At 42.8% G+C, this 24,959-nt stretch overlaps 1 protein-coding gene across 2 annotated transcripts in view; it reads right to left on the bottom strand.

Moving 5' to 3' along the window:
• Nucleotides 1-24,959, bottom strand: part of PTPRG (protein tyrosine phosphatase receptor type G) — a 597,139-nt gene that overhangs the window by 190,685 nt on the left and 381,495 nt on the right. For both annotated transcript variants that reach the window (XM_050957273.1, XM_050957274.1), the window contains exon 5: nucleotides 9,773-9,868. In XM_050957273.1, the coding sequence (XP_050813230.1) occupies nucleotides 9,773-9,868 (96 nt within the window). The remainder of the gene's footprint in view (nucleotides 1-9,772; nucleotides 9,869-24,959) is intronic.

The following is a 24,959-nucleotide window of genomic DNA, read 5'->3' as shown; positions in this document are numbered from 1 at the left end:
GGTGTTAGCATGAAAACCTCCAAGCTTAGTTACCAGCTTGGACCTGGTAAAGCTGCCACCACCCAAAAAATTAGAGTGTTTTGGGGCACTCTGGTCCCCCCAAAAACCTTCCCTGGGGACCCCAAAGACCCAAATTCCTTGAGTCTTACAACAAAGGGGAATAAACTATTTCCCCTCCCTTCTCCCTTCCAGGTGTTCCCTCCCTGGGTTCCTGGAGAGATACACAGAAGCAAGCTCCGTGAATCTAAACAGAGGGACTCCACCCTCCCCCGTTTCCAGCCAGGAAACACAAGTACTTCCCTCTTCACCCAGAGGGTATGCAAAGTCAGGCTTAGTAAATCTAACACAAAGAGATTTTCCCCTGACTTCTTTCTCCCACCAATTCCCTGGTGAGTTGCAGACTTAATTCCCTGGAATTCCCACTAAAGAAAAACTCCAACAGGTCTAAAAAAGAAAGCTTTATAAGAAGAAAGAAAAATACATAAAAATGGTCTCTCTGTATTAAGGTGACAAATACAGGGTCAATTGCTTAAAAGAAATATGAACAAACAGCCTTATCCACAAAGAATACAATTTAACACATTCCAGCAACTACACACATGTAAATACAAAAAACAAACAATATAAACCTACTGTCTTATCTCTTTGTACTTACAACTGGGAAATAGAAGATTAGAAAGGCAGGAGACAGAAAGATCACTCTCATAGCCGAGAGGGTCAGACACAAGACAAAGAACAAAGAATTCATACCCAAAACTTCCCTCCACCCAGATTTGAAAAAGTCTTGTTTCCTGATTGGTCCTCTGGTCAGGTGTTTCAGGTTACTCCTTTCCAGGTGAAAGAGACATTAACCCTTAGCTATCTGTTTATGACAGGCATAGAGTCAATGTAGTTAGGTCGCCACCTGGTCAGTGCAGACACTGCGTTGCTTACATCAACTGTTACTGGCTTTCAGAAGCCGTCCCACAATGCCCCACACTGACAGAACAATCGCTTCTGGTGAGGATGAGCATCTCCAACACAAGGATCAAAATGTAGACACGCGCAAGCGATGTAATTACTCTAGCGGCTGCATACCGAAGTAAGTTAAATTGATTTAATTTTGTAACGTAGACATGATGTGATTCTTTAGATATTTGGTGGTTGTAGATATTTCAATGTGAAACAACTTGATTTCACTCCAAATCATAGTATAGACTAGTGCACACATCACTAAAATGACACCATCCAGATTAGAGAGACAAGGTTGGTGAGGTAGTATCTTTTATTGGACCAGCTTCTGTTGGAGAGAGAGAGAGAATTTTTCAAGCCACACAGAGCTCTTCTTTGGGTCTGGGAAAGATACTCAGAGTTTCACAGATAAATAAGGTAGAACAAATTGCTTAGCATAAGCAGTTAACACATATTGTAAGGGACCATTCAAGATAACACCTTTGCAGTCATAGGACAAAAAAGGGGGAGTTGTGGGTTACAGATTGTTGTAATAAATAGTAAACCCAACACATTATTTTTGTCCAATGACTACAGAGGTGTTAATGGGCTACTCCACTTCAAAGGTCCCTTAAAATTTGTGCTAACTCCCTATGCTAAACAATCTGTTCCACATTGTATTTAGCTGTAAAGCTCGGAATCTCTTTCCCAGACTTGAAGAAGAGCTCTGCTGCAAGCCCCATTCCAGAATCTGGTAGCTGCAAAATACTACCATCCAAAATCCCTGGTCAGAGCCATCCTGCCACCCATAGGGAAGGTTGCCATGAACTCCATCATCCCCAACTGCCAACAGCGACCGGACATCATCACCACCAACGAGGACCCAAATATCATCATGGTGGATGTCACTGTGTCCTTTGAGAACAGGACCCCAGTCTTCCACTATGCTCGAACTCGAAAGGTGGAGAAATACGCTCCCCTGGCCGAAACCTTAAGGGTTACTAGGTTCAGACACAGGCGCTGACCATCTGTGCCTTGGCTGCACGGGGTTCCAGTAACGAGCTAGTGTTGAAGGAATGCAGAATCGGTCAACACTACACTCGGCTGATGCGGCACCATGGTTTTGGATGCCATCAGGTGGTCGAGGGTCATCTACATAGAACACATCACCGGACATTGGCAATTCCAGGAGGGATGAGCTGGAGTGCCGATGAGAAGCGCAGTAAGGAAAGAAACTGAAATACTTTCCTCATGGATTGGATTGTCTAAATGGACAATCTACCTTAAATACTCAATTACTGACGGACAATCTTCACTCATTGCTATATTTTGCTTTCCACAACCAAATCTCTGTACAATTTTCATGAGTTATGTACCCGAATACTTGGATGTGAACATCTAAACTACATTCTTAAATCTATTCACCTAAATTTGGGCTATTGCTGATTAGGTACTGTATGTATCATGTGACTTTAAAAACAAACTTTGTATTTCTGGATAATCTAAGCACTAAACCCAGATTAACAGACACTCTTTCTCAACCTATGTATTATATAATTTTTAACATTAGCTTTAATAAAAATTTTAAATTTGAAAGCTTGTCTCTCTCTCCAACGGAAGTTGGTCCAATAAAAGATACTGCCTCACCCACCTTGTCTCTCTAATATCCTGGGACCAACACGGCTACAGCAACACTGCGTGCCATCCAGATTGGCAGTCCCAGCAGAGAGACCAGTGATTTGAACCACATCAGTGGAACCTCGAGACACCTCTGGGCTTGTCACATGTGAGGAGCATTGGCAGAGCCATGGAAGGAAGAATGCACAGCCACTACACGTGCCCTGCCCGTTCTACAGATAAATGGAATCTAGCACCTTTTAATAGTAGTGAATTCACTTTGAAATCATTACAGAGTTATATGCTGAATGACTCAAATAGCAAGGTAAAAGGGATGCCTAGTACATAATGGTTTTAAAACATGCCTTCCCCTTCCCCTTCTCAGTTTTCAGATAAAAACCTTCAGTTGATCGAGGTTTCATTGAAAAATCAGAACCAAAGAGATATTTGGAATATAGACATTTCCTGCAGAAGTTTTCATTTTGATGAAAAATCCCTTTCCATTGAAAAAACATTTCAAGTGAAAAATTTTGACCAGGTGTACACACCACAGCCCTGGCAGATAACAGAAGCAGTTCGCCATCTACCTTATTCTACTAGAAGAGCTACTGAATAACTCTCTAAAATAATCAGAATATACAGGTGACCAGTTTTTAAAGCCATCTACCTCCCCTCTGGGTGGGCCAACTGCTGGGATTCATGGCCCCACTGGGGGTCAGGGAAGAGACAGAAAGGTCCAGCCTGGAATGGTGTGATCTGAGTTCTCCTCACACCTGCATACCCTGTGAGAAAGCAGTCATCTTTTATTCCTCGCTAAATTGGCACTGCTAACTGAAAGTATGTGGGTAGATTTAGCTCCAGATATCAAGGGATGGTATAATACCTGAGCACTTATAAACCTCCAGGTTAGGCCAAACACTGACATTCAGAGAGCACATCAGAAAGCTGAAAAAGAAAGTGAATGCCCACCAAGAATCGCGTATGCCAAAAACTGGCCATCACAAAATGGGGCACTGACCCCAAAACACTTTGAGCAACCTGTCTTGCCCTGTGTTACTCAGCCACGGAGAGTTGTGTCCCTGTCATGCTCGAGCCATGCACACAAAAACAATACCAAACTTAATCCTGCAGCCTCATCACAGGGACTTTGAAACCATTTTTCACACTGTCACTATACTGCCTCATGGGGACTGCACCTGCATCAGTGAGAAGGGAAGCACTCAGTGAAATGGAAAGACAAAAACAGATGCATAATCCAAGACATTCACAGCACGGACACGGTCCTTGATGAGCTGAGCCGAATCTACTGTTGTTTGTATGCAAGTACTTACCATGTTCCCTTATAGATACAGTATTTTTCTTGAATGTTGTTTAAAGTGAGGTTATGGTCAGGACAGCAACTGTGTACAATGGTACCTTTCCCCGTCCCTGTATCTGCTCTGATGTCTTCAGCATCTTGCTATACATATGCGAAACATGGATGCTAAGAAATCAGGACATTCAGAGCAGGGCGGATTTGATTTAAATCAAATTGATTTAAATGATTTAAATCACTAGTCAGGAAGACTCGATTTAATCAAGGATTTCTACATAAAAGTGCATTCTTGTTGGTCATTATAATCTTAATACATATTCTTCACAACTCAGAGATAGATGAGACCCAAACTGGATCTCTTTTATGGCCTGCTGCCATTATAGGTTTTCCCTTCTAGTGAGAGAATGGTATGGTGATCTCAAATCAATAAAGGCTACACTCAGAAAGACCTCAAGACTTCCGGAATATGCTGCTCAAACAGTTTCACTTTTGTTTTTAGTGCCTGTTCCTCCCTTCTCATTTATCTCCAGACTTCTTCTCCTTGTCCAGATCTATTCTGCCCCCAACAATCTTCTATTCATTGAACTTTTAGAGAGAGGTAAGGGATTGACTGTGTACACAAATTTGCAGAAGGACAACAGGGTTAAGGTCCGTTATTTCTCACCTCAATATATACTTATTTTAAAACTTTTTTTTTTTTTTTGCTGTTAAAGAGCATGTTATCTTCAGAGACCCAAATCCACAGTTTGAGAACTGCAAAACTAATTAGCTCTGATGGTATCTTCTAGACTGAGCACTGAGTCCCATTGGGTAGATAGAAAGATTAACCTAAATAATCTATACAGAAGCCTCTGGAACCCCATAAAATTGGATCCCTAATCCATGAACTATTGGAACTCATTTACAAAAAACTTTTCTTAAACTTTACATGAATATATTGTCTCATACTATAGAATTAGAAAGTATAATCCCTATCCCATGATGCGATATCTTTGAGCTATAATGTATCTAATTAAAATGATCTTTAGATAGGTTTTTTCCTCAAAAAGCAGTTTATCAAAAAAGTCTGATTTAAATAAAAAAATCTGATTTTAACATTTAAAAAATAATAATTGATTTTTATCCACTCTGATTCAGAGGCTGCCTTCAATTTGAAATGCTACAGGCAATTGATGTGCATTAACTCTACCTCCTATATGACTAACGAGGAGGTAACTGCCCAACTGTACCACATAAGTGGAGAGATACATCATATTATCAAGACAATCAGACAAAGCAAACGTGAGTTTGTCGGACATGGGAGCAGAGGAGGATTGCCAAAGGGACTTGTGTCAGGGGCAGGGGGCACCTGCCATGAATGTGACAATGAGACTGGCTGGCTGGGACACAATATGGGGCACTTCTCAAGGCTGTGTGAAGATGGCGAATTGTGGAGGGAGACTGCTGGCCAATTCTTCCCATGTGTTGTGTTTACTGTGCACTGTGATGACACTTTTGGTGTTCTGCACTATCAGAAAATATATGTCTGTCTGTCTGCTCCCTATGCATCCAAGGAGATTAATCTGCTAATTTTTAATGACAAAAATTAGTTATGACTTCTATTAGGAGCACGAGGCCAACTCATCTATGGGAAAGTAAGCTGGATTGTTTCCTGCCTTGTGCATCTCCAACAAGCTGCCAGGGTGAAATTTGATCAAGGCTGATCATGGCTTAAGTCAGACTTAAATTGCACACGGGTCTCATGCTGGCCCTCTGCATGAGGGGGAATTTCAAATCAAATGCACAATATTGGCTTTCAGATCCCAGTTTGAGATCGCAGTCTGGCAGTCAGAAAAAACATTGCTTTACTTGCAAACTGAGAACATCTGATATGGAGCCCTTGAGAAACCATCAACATGGAACTCCCCATGGTATTATTTTCAGAGAATCATTTTTCAGGAGTATAAACCACATTCAAAAACAAACTCAGATTAACACCTATGAATGTATGCTGCTTGCACCTGCAAGAATTTCTCATTCAACTTAACCTTGTAATTTTATTCAGTCATGAGGTCAACTACCCTGACAACATTGAAAATAATTCATCATCATCATAAGGCTTGAGATAAAGTCTTTGAAAGCAATGAGAAAAATACAGACTTCATCAGCACTCATTACAACCAAGTTGTAATTGCTTCAATTTAGTCAAGTTCGAATCCAATGTACTATACTTGGAAAGTGCCCTTGAAACATAATGAATTCAATAAGGAAAATTCTTATATGGTCTAAGTTAAATTATTAAAAAGGAGGAAAAGAAGGGTTCTTAATTATTCAATGTTTCACCAATAATTATATAGCTCAGTATAATATTCACTTACTGGGGAACCTGAATTTAGAAGGAACATTTGTGAATATCGGTCAAGCACAAAACACCTGCCAGACCATAAATTCAGTGTTGTAAACACACAAATCCAGTCTAACACTGCATTAAAACCTCAGGAATAGTTCAAGCCTTCATTTAATGGCAAACCCTAGCAAATCCATTACACAATACAATATTTATGTAGCAAAACAGGCACTATTTAATTTTCTTTTTGTATTTAAAAAACAAGCTTTGTCCCATAATTAATCCAACACTTGGAAACATATTCCTAAATCGTGAAGCGAGAGAAGGCTCTATTTACTAGACAAAAACCAAGCATCTAAAGGACTGGAAACAATGAGTCTAATATTGGGCGGGCAAGTAGTATTACACAAAAAGCCGACAGCGACGTCCTGGAATTTTCTGGGCGGAAGTCAGAAAACCATTCTTCAAGGTGACTACTTGCAAGTAGCTATTTAAAATGTTTTTTTTTTTTAAATTTACTGCTGACCCCTTTCACATAGCAAGTCTCTGAGTGTGACCCCCATTATAATTAAAAACACTTTTTAATATATTTAACACCATTATAAATGCTGCAGGGAAAGTAGGGTTTGGGTGGAGGTTGACAGCTCACAACCCTCCCATGTAATAACCTCGTGACCTCCTGAGGAGTCCCGACCCCCAGTTTGAGAACCCCTGTGTTAAGAGAAGTATTCAGCACCTAGTAGTAGTAGAGAGGGAAACCTTCTCTTCTTTTTTTGTGGTCTAGCTCCCACCCTGAGATATGCCCCAGCATGCAATATGTAGCTAGATTACAACCACAATGGAAGCCCACAGGAGCAAAGAAGGAGCCTTCAGAGAGTCAGGGGTGTTCCATATTTAGATACACAACATGGTTTGCAAAAGTTAATAGCTATTTACTCTCCTTGGGGATATCAATTTTAATTTTACACCTGTTTATTTTGTCTTACGTCAGATTGCAAAGGTCATCTGAAGCTTTTTCTTTCTATTCAGAACCACTGAAATACAGAAGTTCCCTATCCCCTAACCCTCCAATCCTGAAAAGTCTGGTTCAGCTGACAGCTATGTACTATGGCTCTTCAGCTCAAGACACATGCTTTCAGCTCTAGAGATGCCCCAGTTCAACCCCAGGTGTTGGCCAAGATTGCAGCTGTCCTGCTTAACATTGAAGTCAATGGGGCTACTCCAGCTGCGCCGAATTCAGCACAACTTTAAATCTTTGCAGGATCTGGGCCTAGATAGCTAGACATTTGCATAGGTGACTTGTCATCCTTTCATACAGCTTTCCTGAAGATAGTCTTCCAACAGATCCAAAAAGTGAATCATTAATACATAACTGATTTATAATTCAAACTTGGAGGCAGAAAAATTAGGAGAAAAAAAATTTGTTTGCAGCTACAAGGCAGGCCTGTCATCAGGACAGTATGCTCCAGACTTAGCTTAGTCCCCTTCTTTGGAAATGATCAGAGATATGGGAGAGAGTTCATCAGACTTCATGGCTCCTGCACCACAGAAACCCAGCTGCATCATACAGATGTCACATCATTAAAGCCTTGCAGGGCTAGGAATTTGAAAAATGTGGATTCCCTGTTTCCCCTAAGGAGCCACAGCACTCAACTGGGCTCAAGATACCTTAAATCAGGATGTTTTACAATACTAAAACACTACCTTACATTATTTTTAGTGGGTTTTATGGCTCCCTCTGAGCCCTGTAAAGTGGAACACACAGTGACTAAGGCACCTGCTTTTGCAGATGGAGGAATACAAAAAATAATCACAGTAAATTTTTAGAGACATCTGAAAAAAAGTTTCTCTCTCTCTTCCCCCTGACCACTTCCTGTTCCTGTAATGGACAAAGGAGCCTTTGGGGCTCTCCTCAGCCCATCCTCAGCCAGCAATTAGAAACAGCTCTTCCTGATCAGGGCTACTCTAGAGCAGTGGTTCTCAAACTTTAGTAGCCAAGAACCCCCATTTTGATTTAAAATTTTGCTGTGGATCCCCAAGCCCTCCCCTGCTCAGCCCCAGGCCCCACCCCCACTCTACTCCTCCCCCGAAGGCCCCATCCCCCACTCCAACCCTGCCACTCCTCTTTCAACATGTATAGTTTCAGTGAAGTCATCCCAATAGAGTATGACAATTTATATGAGCTGAGGATCTGCCCCCTCCTCTTTTTCATGGAATCTGATCAAAATGAAAGAAAAAGGAGAAGATAAGCTATATTCACTTTGGACAGCGAAGTCAGGTCTGCCCATCTAATATAAAGAAGATGACACACGTTTCCCCTTGGATCCAAATTCCTTTCAATTGAACAGAATCACCTCTTCTCGCAATCACGTTTTAATTCAGCTTCACAAAAGTAATAAAAAGCTCCACCTACTCTTCAGGACAAACCCTCTACTTTCCCAAAGGTGTGTGACGCCTCTCAAACTTATTAGAGAAACAGGATGTACCATGAGCTTTGTTATTCTTCTGAAAAATGAACACACCTCTGAGGGTGGTGTTCTGTCCCATCTAGTGGCACTGAGACCACTTAGAGAGAGAGAAAGTAATGAGTCTGCTCTACATCCTTAGCTAAGAGCCAGTTTGCTTTTAGCTCATGCAGTAGAGGCTCATACACTAAGTTCCAGAGGTTCCAGGTTCGATCCCACCGGACTACAACCGGGGTCTGTCAGTGTTATAATTACACCTGGCACTGGTCACTGTTTGAAGACAGGATACTGGGCTGGATAGACCATTGGTCTGACCCAGTATGGCCATTCTTATGTTCTTATCTTTAGTTGTTTCACATTGTTCATTAGATACTACTCTGGAACAGCCCAGTGCTGTAAAGCAGCTTCAACACACTTGCCTCAATTTATCCTCCAGTCAGAAACGTAAAAGCTCTCTTCTGCTGTAACGTGACTAAAAAGGCCCACACTGCTGACTACCACTCCAATTTGACTTGACCTGCCAGCCGTCATACGCAGCAGTCTCTATAAAGGACTGCAGAGCTCAAGTGTGCCAAACCAACGAATCAACTAACTGAACATTCATATTTTTGAAAATATATTTAAAAAAAGAAATGCATAAATTCACACAGTGGGAAATGTGATCTGTCCAAGAACTTGTTACCATGGCAATTTAGAATAAGAGACTACTACAGAAAAATTGACTGAAGTTATTGATTAATCTGCTGGCAAATTATGTCTGAGTTTAAAATCTTCTACAAACAGAAGCACTTTTATATAAGTCTGTTAACATTCTGAGAACCTGAGCACCATGCTTCAGCAGCGAAGTAAGTTCCATGATAAACGTGCTCTCCAATCTGTGCACGAGTCAAGTAGCTATAAAATCAGAATAATTCATGCAAAAATTTTCATTATGTTTCTAAACACACTTATTTACATTTTAAATCACACATTAGACAATATGAAATATCTTTCATTTAGACAGGTGTGACCGAGAAAACAGATGCATCCATTAAACAAGAAACAATTCAATGAATAAAATGAATAAAAAAGAGCTGGCGAACTCTTTGGTTTTAGTACTTTAGCCACTGTACAACTTACTTGAAAAAACACAGCCATGGCTCCTATTATCCGGTTTTCTAAAATTGCTGCTCCAAAACTGTCAAAGTCATCAGGATTGTAGAAGTAAATCTGCATCTGTAAAAATTAACACAATCAAATAAATCGGCTATTCCTGTAACATTTAACTGAGGCGACACACAGTGCTGCCTTTCGATCAGATCTTACAAACCCAAGATAAAAAATATCACAGGGCAGAATTCCTTTAACTAGCATTTTGATTAACAGCATGGCTGCTTTAGTGGGACAGTAACCAGGGACCAGATTCAGTGCAAAGAAGTATAACAACAAACCCACGGATAAACAGAGCAGCCGGCCTGTTTAGATGGCATACCCCGTTTTCCACCAGCATGTTCACATTTCTATATTCATCACAGGCTTTTCTCCAGTTCTATTACAGCTGCTAAACAAGTTTATCTTGAAAATCCTTAAGTTTTTTTTTTAATTATTATTTTTTACAAGCAGCATTTTAATGTGGAGCGTTATTTTTTTATTTCTAATTCATGAGATAAAAACAGTATCAGTATCAATGCATTTTTGTGAGCCTCTCATAATCAGGACTATCAGTGTGACAGTGCCATACTTTTCCCTGACTTCAGTTAAACATCAACCAATTTTGCCTCCAGAGCTCCAGCACGTGGAAGAATTAGGCCTGAACAGCACCTTCACACCTACTCATGCACATTGACTAGCATCAGCACATTGATTACAGTGTGTTCCAGTGGCAAGAGCACTGGATGAAGATCAAGAGACCTAGATTCTATTCCCAACTCTGCCACTGGCCTGCTGGGTGACCTTTGGCAAGCCTCTTCACAGTTTCCTTTGCTATTTAGATTGTAAGCGCTTCAAAGCGGAGACTGTTTCTTACGATGCATCTGTACAGGGGACAATTCTATCAGTTCCTAATCCCAAGGGCCTACGGTAACACAGGTACCACACGCGCTGGTTCTGACAACGTTTCTACCCTTCCCTGCTCTCTGATGGCTCTGACAGACAGCTTGTGCTCTTCTGAGATCACGCTGTGGAACAAATCCTATCATCGCTTCTGCATACTTACCAGCGCTCTCTCCTGCTTTCTGCAGCTTTGCGCATGGCAGGGCATCATGCTGCCTCCACAGGCAGGTTTTCACTACAACCACGTCAAAGGCACATTTAGCCTCCTCAAAGTGAAAAATAAATCTTAATTATCTTCCTGGGATAGTTACCAGACATGTTTAGTGATTCCCAGGGTTCTGGCAGCATACACTGGTTCTAAAGGTGTGAAACTACAGCAGCACCTGCACACCTAATGAAGCATTATCATAAGGAGAAAAGAAGAGGCCCAGATGAAGATCAATCTTTAACAGTGGAAATGAAGAAAGAAAACTACTTTGCAAATGGTTCACAACAATTGTAAAAATCCACTGGAAAATACCCTCGTTTGGGAGTGATGGAAGATGATTTCCCTGCCCTGATCTCATATACCAGTGTATTTACAAAGTTCAGAGATTCTGGCAGTGTCTCACAAATGCAGTGCCTCCAGGCTTGGCCAGCTTTTGACTTGATCAAACAGACTGAGAAACATCCATTCACAGATGTTGAAATTAAACACAATTCATTTTAGGTTGAATTGCTTAGGGTTCATTTTAACTTGTATAGACAGAAGCTCACTAGATGGTAAATTACATTTTACTTCCCCTTAAAACAACAGACTACAATTGGGTATTCCTCACATAAAATATTTTAATATACGACCCTCATCAGAGGGTATGAAGGAAAGTATCATTCAGTTATATGCCAAAATCATTATAGACCATCTTTCCTCAAAATATTTTAAGGAAATTAACTTTTATAATAGACTTTTGGATAATAGTGCAAATGACTTTGGTGAAATGGTCGAGCTGAGATCCTCCATCTCAGCACTGCAACTGCGGAGTCTAATCAACAGTATATACCTGCCCTGATTACCACATGCATTGAAACATTTTCATGGAGCTCCCCTGATGTCTTTCCACAGAGGGTGGTGCTCTTACCTGTATCAGTCAAATCAAGGGGAACTGTACTTTATGAAAAAGTATTTTCATTTGTCACACATTAAGATGCTTACATGATCATACGGCTGGAAGGAATTTAGGAGTAGAGTCTTCCAGGAAATGCCATAATTTACATGTGCAGGCATCATACAAAAGTGGTGTTAAGAGAAAGATAACATTGTCACGGTTAAGTACTCAAAATTCCACAGTTAAGACAGCATGTGAAACTTTGTGCACTGGTATTATGACACGGTTTGACCATGGTATCGCATACTACTTCCTCCCATAATATGATATACTTTTTTCTGCACCTTCAGACACACGTGTAGCATATTTTCATTATTTTATACTTAATATGTGTTCCATTATCAGAATGATCTCAAATAACATTATTATGAAACATATTTATTACGGTGGTGCCTGAGGACCAACCAAAACTTCACTGTGCTAGGCCCCGCACAAACCCAGGAGTAGACTGTTCCTACTCCAAAGAGCTTACAATCAAAATAGACAAGACAGACACAGACTGGGGGAAGGGAAGAACATACCTGCAGAACGAACAGAGAAAGAGCAGCTAATGGCAGATTAGTTCCATGATGGGTTGGGTTTTTTTGGAGGGGAGGGTCATTAGGAGGGGATCAGCTACATGGAAAGCAAAGGGAAGGGAGAGAAGATATTGTAGAGAGCGGAGGTGAAGAAGCCAAGGCAGGGGAGAAGAAGGACAAGTGTGGAGTGAAGCTGAGGTAGAGACACTGGGCGATGGGAGGCTTGAAGCAAACAGCTAATCACCCCAAGGTAGAGAAGCCCAGTGAAAACTGCAGGATGTTTTCTGAATGTCTGAAGGGCCATACTTTGGCTGCTCCTGCCTGCTGGAGTCTGGTATATCTTCACTAATAGAAAACATTAGGTTAAAATGTCTATCAGCAGCACAGACTTCCTTAGCTACAATTCAGAGAAAAGTCAATTAGCTATAAAGCTAACTTCACTGCATACATAGGTGACCTAAATATGCGAGTAAATTTTCACTATTACACATTGTTATATGCTTAATACGTATAATGTGCTGTGCACTTTACGTATAAATGATTTTCATGGACTCTGTCTGGCACACACGGACCAGGACTACAAGATAGTACAAAAGTGTACTGAATGTTGCAGAAAAACTGCATCTTCTTATAATGGAATATATGAGCACTAGAATATGCATGAGGGAGCAGAGTTAAGATTTACTGTGTAACCTTAATTGTGGCATTCCCTGATTTCTGAGTGCTAGAGTAGGTAGATCAAATGTAGGTTTTTGTACTGTAACAAAGTTCCTCCTCTACCTTGGTGGGTCCTGCACTTATTAGCGGATTTGCTCACCTCAGTGATCTTCCCCTGTGGTGGAACCCACAGTTTGGGTCAACTCCTCCTGTGTCTGATCAGGAGTTGGGAGGTTTAGGGGGAACCCAGGCCCACCCTCTACTCTGGGTTCCAGCCCAGGGCCCTGTGGATCGCAGCTGTCTATAGTGCCTCCTGTAACAGCTGCATGACAGCTACAACTCCCTGGGCTATTTCCCCATGGCCTCCTCCCAACACCTTCTTTGACCTCACCGCAGGACCTTCCTCCTGGTGTCTGATAATGCTTGTACTCCTCAGTCCTCCGGCAGCACACACTCTCACCTCCTGCTCCCAGCTCCTCACACTCAAATCTCATTGACTAACTGGGAAGCTTTTAACTAGTTCCAGCCAGCCCTTGATTGGCTTCAGGTGGCCCAATCAATGTAGCTATCTCTGCTGCCTTCTAGAATGATCTTAATTGGCCCCAAGTGTCTTGATTAACCTGGAGCAACTGCCATTTGGTTACCATGGTCCTATTGGCATCCAGCGGGGGTGGGCGGGCGAAGCCCGCCCACTTCTAAAGGGCCTCCCCCCAGCCTAAGGGGAGGACCCACAGGTCTGGGACACCAAGTAATTACGGGGGACAACTAATGAAAAAACAGGATCGGGAGTGAGGTCATAGGGCTAAACGAAGGGAACCCGATGGGGACACCGAGCAGAGAACCCCGGACAACGCCCACTGCTCCTCGAAGGCGTCAAGGGAGCCAGTGGACGCCGCCCAGAGGAACTCTGCCCGGATGCGTGAGCAGACGGAGGAAAGGAAATAGGCCCTACAGTCGCAGGAAATCCCGTCGGCCAACCTCCTCTCCCTGGTGTTGTAGATGGCCAGTTTGGCCAGGGCCAAGAGGAGGTTGAGAAGGAGATCCCGCGACTTCGTGGGGCCATGGATGGGGAGCGTGTAGATAAAAAGGTGAGGGGAAAAGTGCAACCAAAAACGCAGGAAAATATTCAGGAGGAGCCGGAACAGGGGCTGCAACCTGGTGCACTCCAAATAAACGTGCGCCAAGGTCTCCTTCTCACCACAGATAGGGCAGGTGCTAGGGACAGATGTGAACCGCGCCAAGTACACGCCTGTGCTCACGGCTCCGTGAAGGAGCCGCCAAGTGATATCCCCGGCGGGCCCGGGACCAGGGCAGAGTACAAGCTGGCCCACCGGGGCTCCTCACCCTCGAGAGGCGGCAGGAGGTCCCGCCATTTGGTATCGGGGAGGGACGCGAGGGTGAGGTAGTGAAGGGTATGGAGCACGAGCGAGTACAGATGTTTCCGTGGTGCGGTCTGGAACAAAACCGGCTGCAGATCATGCAGCCGGCTGGCAGTGAAAGGGTGAGGGGGCCGATTGGGTCCACGGGGCAGGGGCCCGATAAAAATGTCCACGGGGCCTGGGGTGACAGTTACCATGGTACTAGGGATTTGTTTAGCCTGGGGCTAACATATCTGTTCCTTACTACTTTACTGTAGCCATCTGGCCCTGCCCCATCACATAACACAACTTCCTAAGAGGCTATTGCTTTATTTTGAGGAAATAAAAAGAACTTCGGAGTAAAAAACATAAAAAGCAGAAGCTTATTCTCCCAGACTCTGAACCTCTTCACACTTGGAAGAATCTGACAATCTTTACAAGTATAAATTCCACAATCTGAAACTATTTGGCTAGACATCACCAGAGTGCCATGCAGCCTTCCTGACAGCTTTACAGCCAAAAGCCTTCCCCAGTGACAGTTCCTTCAGGCCACAAGAGCAGTGCTGCTTCTTGCCCAAAATAGTAGGTTTACACCAACCTTTTATGACTCCTTAACCACTTACAAGGTCAGCAGGGGCCTAAATGGACCTTCACAACATTTCACTACGTGGCGCACACATGCAGCACAAGTTTCCTTAGCTGCATGTTTTACATGCCTTGCAAACATCTCTCATGCAGACTGCACCATACATGAACAACATGAAATTTTCAGTGGCTAACTTAGTCAAATCAAAGCAAAAATTCACTGGAACACTCAGAGGCAAGTCTCCCCTAGGAGGGTTACTTCCTTGCCAGCCTTCTCCCCAGAACTGCTCCGGTTGCAAGAGTTTTCTTACAATGGGAAAAGTTTATATTTTTTCACTCCCCTTATACTCTGAAGTAGCTGGATTGTTTTTCCTCAGACTGGACAAAGATTCGTTTTGCAGGAAAGATCAAGCCTGAGTTACAAGTGAATGAAAACAGGGGGTTAGAATGAAACCCCTCATGTAACATTAACCCTAGATATTGCTGTCCATATTCCCAATAAATGTGGTATGTTCTGTAGGCTGCTAGCCTACTTCTCCAGCCCAGAAAATAAGTAGTGCAATACCCAGGATCTGCTCAGGTACTTCTTCAGTGCGCCATTTATCAGCGGCATCAACATTCTTCCCCACAGTGCAACACAAATCCAACAGCTAAACAATTTGACCCAGGGCTTCCTTGCCAGATCCTCCCTGCTCCTAGCAACTCTTCCCCAATCCCTTTACCCCAGGGCCTAGCACAAAAGCCAACCTACTTCCTGGAGCTTCTCTCCTCAGATGAGCTCTCTCTGTCTTTACACGAGTTGGGTGCACATCAGCCAATCACCCAGCCAATTCCCAACTGCCAAGCCCCAACCTGTTCTTAACAGGGTTTTCCCTCAGAAGAGGGCTGCTGCTAGCCCCAGGCTCTTCAAGGGACAGGCCCTCCTGGTACATGTGTACACACATTGTTAGTTCTTAATGCACATAAAACGTCTATTTACCCATTCTGATTTTATTATAAGGCCTGCTGTACCCTGGAGGCTTCTGCCCTCGGTCTTTCAATATGGCACAATGAGGGGCTAGTTTTTAATTTCTGTTTGGATGGTATCTTTTCACTCTGCTCTCAGGACGGAAGAGCTACAGCTAGGCGGCCTCCCCATTGCCACAGATGAGGGCTGCAGAGGAGGAGAGTTTACACACAGTACAGACACTCTTGGTTAACTTCTTGCAGCACAGATGAAAGTAAAACAAAGATGAGCATTAAATGGAGCCCAAGGGGTCCAAGAGAGTTTAAAGTGATTGTGGAACCCAAGCAAGGAGACTTCTCCATAGTTGGATGCCAAGTATTTTTAAAAAATAATTAAGAGCTTTAAACAAGGCTGCCAAAGCTATTGCCCCAGTGCAACCTCCCAGGACAAATTATTCTTAGATTAAAAATCAACAACAGCTCATTGTGCTGTCACAGAGGTAGAATAAAAAAATATGCAACAGTAACAGGAATGCCAGCCTGTGGATGGAGATCATCGCAATTAGCTTTCTGCTCATTCCCTTCCCTGGTCACACAGGACTAACATGCAATTTAAAGTGGGGGAAGAATAAAAAGCTTTGTAGACCAGCCAATTTTCTGGTGACTCAGCCGGTTAGGTGCAAAGGCAACAGTTATGTGGGTTTATTACATACTGCGTTAGAGACCCAGAATCCTTTTAGAAGAATGGAACTCAAAAGGATAGCAGGTAGACAGCAACTTTGCACAGTGCACTGAAATAAAAATTCGGAAATATTTGCTTTACACAATGAAGTTAATCACTGAATATACGCATCCTTAATTATTACCTTTTGCTGCTTGTACTGTAGGAATTATTCTCAACCACGTTTACAGCTGGATTTAAAATGGCTTGCACAAAAATAAATTGTATGCGAAGACTATGAATCATACACGATTTTGTTGTTGTTATTGAAAGCCTGTATGCAGCTAATTTATTCTGTTTTAAATATGTGCACAGATTTTTAGGGAAATGGCTGATGTCATCCATTTGATTAGACATAAAAATTATCTAGGACCATGTTCTAATCTTGATTGCAGCAGTGTAAATCCTAGATTTATGTCTCATCTTAATATATGTAAAATGTCTGATTTGTAGCATATTCTATACCTGATTCGTTGAGGGCAGAAGGACAGTGTGGGTTTTTTCCCACAATACTTTTGCAAGGGCTTGATGTATTAAAACAGAATTTTGAAAGAAAGAACTGGGAGAGACACCTTTCTTCTACATGACCCCTTACTCACCAATGAGATTTTAGGCAAGTGCACGATTCTGTTATTACCACTGTCACTCAGCAGTTTACAGTGCTCAAACACGCTACAAAACAAAGAAAAAGGCTCGGTCTGAAGCACGTGCAATCTGAAAAACATGATGCAAAGTTGCAAGCTGTAGGTAGTCAAAATGGTAAACAAGAACAACGAGATCATGTGGTAGCTCATTTTTGGCATGTGCACATCTTGGAATTAGGATAAAAAGTTGTTGGCTTTTTTTGTTCATTTTTAATAATAGCCATTCCATTGTCTATGGCAGTGGCCCACAAACTGTGGGATGCAGCAACATTGGGGTGGGGGGGTGCATTGGGGCTGGGCCAGCCCCCACAGGAGCCGGGAGGGAGAGCCACCCCACCCCACTCTGCCCTCAGTTCCACTCCAGCTCTGGCCCCTCCTGCAGACAAGGCCACAGCTTCAGCTCCTGGCCTCCAACTGTGGTCCAGCTCCCGGCCCTAGCCCTGCTCCCGGCTGTGGCTTCTGGCTCCAGCTGCGGCCTGGGCCAACCCCCACAAGCACAGCTGCCAATTTTGGTTGCATGTATTCCTGGAGGTTTCAGCACATGACACACTCTTTAATTTCTGGAGCGACGAGGGCAATTCTGGAGGCTTGGCAACCCTACTCACAAGGGGCAGGGAGGAAGCACCACCCCGCTCCTCTCCTGCTCTGGCCCCAGCCACCAGCCAAGGCCCCGACCACAGCCCAGCTCCCGGCCCCCAGAGGAACATGGACAGATTATGTTATGGCTAAGAAGGGGCGTGACATAAAAAGTTTGGGGACCACTGACTGGACTATGGGCACTGTAGAAGAGATGTGATTTGGCACATGTTATGCAAGAAGTTTCACAAGATGACTTATGTGCTCTTCTGACCCCAATCCTATAAGATGCGCAGAACTCTGATGGCAATTCAGCAAGCTTTTCAATGCGTGAGTAGTCCCATTGAAGTCCCAGTAGTCAATTAATGAGTCAAAGAGAAATTAATGAGATGATTCATGGGTTAAATACTTTGCTGGCTCAGTGCCCACACACTCAGCACCTTGAGGGTTAAGTCCTGAATGAGGAAAGAGTCGTAGTTTGGCAGGCCAGGATCTTGATTTGTATTTCGAGCAATAAATATTTCCCACACCCAGCTCCCTGTCCCAAATGAGGAAGTGGTGCTCTCATTTCCACAGGGTGAGTTGCTATACAGTGTGGGCAAATTTGATGCAAAGGGGCTGTGCGTTAGTTTCTTATTATGGAGATACAAATGAATGTAATAGTTGCAGTGTTAATGCTTTCCATACCATAAAACTTTTTTGAAATTGCTTTGTACTCCGAGTAACAGCCATATGATTCACCATGAAATGAAGTCTGGAAAATCGTTTTGGATAAATGGAACTATAAATTCAATAGAATTTCTATGACAATTTAGATTGCAACACTCTGCCACAAGTAAAATGTTATAAATCATTCAAAACCAACAAGAAATCAGCAATAAATCTTCTATTTCAAAACACACTACAGCACAGCATTATAGTGTTGTGGTTATTACCTCACCCATACTTCACATTTTTGCTCTTTTCCCCTGTACACTTGTTTTATCTTAAACTTCTTATATTTCTTCCAAATGCAGGAAATGTTTGTAACATGTACATGTAAACAAAGTTAAAAATATTTTAAATATGGGCCATATAGGGCTCATGATTTTTTGTGCTTCCTTTCTAGTTAATTTCCTTGAACTATGACTGGATTTGTCATATTTTCTTGTTAGATGTATATTTACCAGGTTCTCTTCAGAGACACATGAATGGTAAGTTTACAGTTTGGCAAAGTGAGTGTGCAAAAAAAAGTGTTATTTACATGATAAAAAGATGGAAGGGCACGTGACTATGCAGCACCAATCACAATAGGGTGCTGGGACAGGAGCAAGGCTCTTAGGTACTATGGTAATACAAATAATAAACAACAACTAAGAGGAGGATGTAAACTTGCAATCAGTGTCACCAACTCTTCTAATTCAATCAGAAGTCTCATTATAGTTGGTGTTTTTCCTAAAGCCCCAGGTCCTAGAGCCATGTGATTCCAAAAGAACATCAGTTTTGTTTAAAAAGATTTATTTCCAGCCCTTATGGTTGAAGAGAAAAGCCAGGTAACATGACGTGAATGTTTTTTTATGGCACAGAAAGCAAAAGGCAAATACAAAGAACTAAACATTACCTATTATTTGAAATAGTCATTATTTTTAAGCCAATCTTATGATTTTGGGGCCTGACTCATGATTTTTGAATGATCGAGGTTGGGAATACTGACACAGGGTTGAGAAGAAGGATTGTCCAGGGATCAGGGCACTAGTTTAGGACTCGGGAGACTTGGGATCAAGTCCCTGCTCTGCTACAGACTCTGTGCAACCTTGGGCAAGTCACGTAGCTTCTCGATGCCTCAGTTACCCACCTGTACAGTGACACTCATGGCACTTCCCTGCCTCACAAGGGTGTTTGAGGATAAATACATTAAAGATTGTAAGGCGCTCGAATACCATGGTACAGGGGCCATGTACAAGTACCCTGGACGCACAGAATACAGGTATTTGATTATATCACTGGAATGCTACTGAATGAAGTTACAAACGTACACCCATTCCTAACCAACTCATAGCTTTTACGTCACAGAATTTGCCCAGACATTTGCACCTGATCCAAAGCAGGTTGAAATCAACAGACGTCTTTCAATGGACTTTAAATCACACCCATTGTTTGGACTTTGCATGAGAGGTGTTGTTTTAAATCAACTGCCCCTTATCCACTTTATAGAACTAAAATCTGAATTCAGAGGATTCCAGACCACGATGAAAAGCTAGTGTGCATATAAACATACAGTGGCAACTCTCTTACTTTTGTCTAATGGACAGAACAATCCAACAGCAGCAGCATTACTTAATAAAATTGGATGGCTGGAAAACAGAAACATTGGAGCCTGTGCTTAGCTGGTGTCTAGTGTAAAAATTGAAACAGGTAATGTACAGGACATTTCAGGAAGTGGCTGAGAACCAACAATGGATGGACTCATTTTATAAATGTAATTGCTGTTGTAAGTGACTGTTACAGAGATCTTCCCCATAAATTTCCCAGAGCTTGACTTTAGAATTTGGGATCATATTAAGTCCTTCCTATAAGGAAAGGATATCCTGAAGGAAAGCCAACCCTCAACTAAAGTGTTTTACCGAAGGGACGCAAGTGTTCTGCGGATTCCAGATAGCAACCCCAAGTTCTGAAATGCCACATCTTTCTGTACTTTGGCTCTTCTTTGATGAATGCATTTGCATTCCTAAATATCAAGAAGGGGTCTAAAACTTTGCTGGAAAAAAGATGGTGGAAGAATCCTACGATTTGCCTGTGATGCGGTTATGAAAAGGTAAGATGACCATTTATATCACCGTTACACAATTGCACTAAATGTGATACAAAGTATATAATCTAAGGTGTCAATGGAAAAGTTACAATCTGTGAAGTAGGATTATCCTGGTTAAATCCCATATCTGAAGTTTATGAATACTGGCTGTGTATCTATCTCAAACATATGTTGTGTACCTACATGGCACCCCCAGAGAGATTTACATCAGGGCTAGACACCTATGTATTGATGGCCGATTAAGGACAGGCCACACTCACAATGGGCCCTTGAAGAAACTCATCCTGTCCAGTAGGCCTCTCCTGTGGATGCCTCAGACAACGAGGAGCCAATGGCCACCCCCTGTGATTCAGCAAAACACATGGGGCATGTGATATGCTCATGTGACCCTGAACTCCATCTTGGGCCAGTACCTTTCCATATACAGGGGCTGTGGGCTTTGTTTGGGACAGTTACTTTCCATGCACATGGCAGAGGATAAAGACACCTGAGACATCTCCATTTCACCTCTTTCTTGCTCCAAGTCTCTGGACTATGGATTTACAACTAAAAGGAGCATCTTGAACCATGGACTGAGGACTTCCCATCTTTTGGAAGTTATCAGAAAGACTTTTGCAAGCCAGCAGTCTATTCCATCACTTCTAAAGACTTTGCAATCATTTGTATGTATATGATCTATTTTAACCATTTATACCTCTCTGCTTTTCTTTTATTAATAAAATCTTTAGTTAGTTTACTAAGGATTGGCTGACAACATGCTATTTGAGTAAGAACTGAGACACATATTGACCTGCAGGTAAGTATCTGTTCCTTTGGGATCAGCAGAACGTGAAATATGGTGAATTGGGTTTGCAGTAACTTCTCACTACATTAGACCAGTTTGTGTGGATGGGAACCTAGGACTGGAATGTCTAAAGAGGACTGCGTTTGGCTTCTGGTTAACCAGTGTGGTACTGAAGCTCTTTTGTTACTGGCTTGGTGACTCTAATTATATAATAAACCACCAGTTTTGGGGGATTGTCTGCCTTGATTCTTGCAATCTGCCCTGAGTGTGGTATTCTCAGTTTGGTCCATCCCACGCACCTGATCACACTGCCATCCCATTCTCAGCAGGAGTAAGACACTGAAGTGCTCGTAATAAAAGTACTGTACCTTTAAAAAAATCCTTTGGAGGGGGAGAAAAATCACACTTCTCTCAGCATGTCTGATTAATACAATTTCAAATACCATTTACTTTAGCTTTTTAAGATGCACCAGCTCTGAGATTCCTCTGAGAGATCATGGCTTAGTGCATTTATTCTTCTTGTGGTATGGAATTCAGAGCATGGTTTACTGGGTTATTTTTAGGAGGGTTAGGAAGGGAGCTCTTTCATTCCATTTAATGCTATTCAAAAGGGTTTAGAACAAATTCTGAGATATTTGTAGTTTTGTTGCATCTTTGGGCTCTGATCCATGCAGCAGATGAAAGAGGTTTTCACTAGCTTTCCACTGGGCAGGAAGGCCATTCGTATCTCAGAGGGGATGTGAACTCACCCAGGCAATATACTAGCAGAATTATTTTTGTTTGCTGAGCTGTGAACTGCACGGGCAATTTCAGCGTAACCAGTCCATGAGAGTGACTCACTCCAACTGACACAAGTTAAAGTGCACTCTCCCATATTTTCCTGAATAACCATTTCCATCCAAGACACTGCAGTAATCCAAAAAACAGAGTTTCTCTAATAAAGCATGCAATGGTGCTAAAAGTCATTTAATTCTCTGCGTGAACTTCCTGTGTTTTCTTGGATTCGTGGAGAGAGAGAGGAAGGACAGACTTGAAGGAGAGACGGTGCTATCCTATTGTGGTCCCTAGGCAGGAATATTTCTCCTCCACCTCAGAACACAGAATAAAAAGTGACTAAGGGGCTCCCTTGAGCTGCTCGGAGCCCTAAGCAGTTGCTTATTCTGCTGGTCCTGACTTGAGGGCAAAGTACTGGACTCGAACTCAGGAGAACTGGGTGCATTTCCCAACTCTGCTACATGTCACCTGAAGAGATCTTTTTCCACAAGTGACTAGTGATTTTGGGTGCCCAACTTGAGATACTTTAAAGGCGCCTGATCTTTCAGGGAAGAATACTCACCCCTTTCTGGAGGCATCTCAAGTTGGGCTCCCTACAGTCAAGGCACCCCAAATCACTAGCCTCTTTGGAAAATCCTGTGCCTCGGTTCTTGATTTTCTTCTTGAACATCGTATCCCATTCTCTCACCCTTTGGCTGTTCAGAATGTAAACACGTTACGCAGTTGGTTTCTAAGTTATAGCTTAAGAAGTTCATAAAGTTCTATACAGTTCATTGACGAATTCAGAGGAACCGAAAAGGCAATAATAGTGTAGCTTCCTAGGTGGACTGCTCTGGCGACTCACCCCTGTGTCTGACAGTAGTCTCACTTCAAATTAAAATGAATTTTGTAGTTGATAAGTTTCAGCAGCTAATAGCTAACTTGTGCAGTGTCAGGTACCTACAGTGCAGTTCATACCTGACTCCCATCCAAACTACAATCATGGGGCCAAATTCTACTCCCAGTTATATTGCAGTGAAGTCAGAACAACTCCATTGACCATGGTAGAATTAATCCAGATTTATATCACCTTAACGGAGAGAAGAATTTGGTGCCTGGTTTTCTCTCAAAATTCACATCTCCTATCTCATCACCTGATTTGGTGACCAAACACTTTCAAAAATGTAGAAAACAAAAGTTCTCTGCAATGTTCTAATGGCACCAGACACAGGGCCGGATTAACGCAGGGGCTTTAGGGGCTGCAGCCCAGGACCTCAGGCTAAGGAGGGGCTCCGCAGGCCGGTGGCAGCCCACTGCTTCTTTTCACCTGGTCCATGGCAAGTGTCCATGCCGTGGGCCGGACACCGGTCCCAAGGTTTGCCCCCTCCCACACCCAAACTCCCACTCAGAGGCCACACCCTGAACCTCCTGCTGCACCCAACCCCCCGTCAAATCCCTGGCCCCAATCCCTCAGCTGGAGCTGCATCCCCTCCTGCACCCCAACCCGCTGCCCCAGCCCTGAGCCCACTCTTGCACTCCAAACCCCCAGGGGTCCCATAAAAGCTAATAGCCCCGGACCCACAAGAGAGTTAATCCAGCCCTGACCAGACAACGTGATTTTGTAGGGAGATATTAGTGCAACACATGTAACATACAACATTACTATGCAACATTACACTGCACGTCTTGTAACAATGGAAAAATTAGTAAGAAACTATCAGGAGGTGGAGGTTTTGTCTCCATCTCATTCTCTGAACTCATGTGTCAAACACTTCCAAATTAGCATTAACACATCAAAAGAACTACACTTTAACATTTTAGTTGCATAAATAGGGTCACAAAAGGTAAAATATTCAAGTGAACACTAAAACTGAGTGAAAAGGTAAAACTTCTGGAAATTGCACAATTTTCTCAAGAGATGCTGAAACCTGCCCATCAACATATCTGCAAATCCACTTGCAAACACAGACTCTGTAGCAAAATAGTCTGCAAAATGTCAGTTATTCTGCCACAGTTGTGAAATAAAACACAAATCTAACTCCTGCCCACCCCCTCCACATACTGGCCCCTTCCTGCAGAAATCCCCCAGGAGCCACCCCAAGAGTCCCTTTGAGCACTCTGACTACACTGCTGCTCAGGCCTGGATATTTTAAGGTTCCTTGCCCCTCCATCTCCTTCTTTCAAGTGTATTGTTCCTTGTACTATGGAATTTGAATACAATAACCACTCTTCACAGTTTCAGTTTTTCTAAGGCTCAATAGAATGCCCACTGAGCTCAATGGAAAAGAAAAAACCCCATTGAGTTGCTAGGCTTCTGGCGAAGAGAACAGCACTGTTAAGTAATTTGTTTGGCTCAAATTTCATTTTATAGGCCCAAATTCAGCCCAGCTCTTAGGCACGTGCTTAATTCCAGCGAGTGAGTAATCCCATCCCTCTTTTGCAAAGACTCAACGTGTTGTGCTCTGTGTCAGATGAATGAGAGGAAGACTATTCCCAAGAGGGACGCAAAGCCTGTGATTCAGTGCTTTGCTGCATCGGAGCCCCAGTGAATAACAAAGGAACTCAGCCATAACTCCTAGCCTAAAAGTTGCTGGTGGTTTTTATTTTATTTTGCTTTCTTTCATGTGTTTCCCTCTCATTTTTCCCCCTTCCATTTTGATCAGCCTCTAAGTTGGTGCCTAGAATTGCCAACTTTCTAATTTCTGGAAACTGGACGCTACAGTAGGAGAGCTGGAATTTCCCCACACTGGGCCTTGTCTCATCCCTGAGGCCCCGCCCCGCTCCACCTCTTCCCTGAG

Source organism: Gopherus flavomarginatus, chromosome 6 (assembly GCF_025201925.1).
Source record: "Gopherus flavomarginatus isolate rGopFla2 chromosome 6, rGopFla2.mat.asm, whole genome shotgun sequence".
Classification (NCBI taxonomy): Eukaryota; Metazoa; Chordata; order Testudines; family Testudinidae; genus Gopherus; species Gopherus flavomarginatus.
Note: the sequence above shows the minus strand (reverse complement) of the source record. Positions and strands in the feature narration are given on the sequence as shown.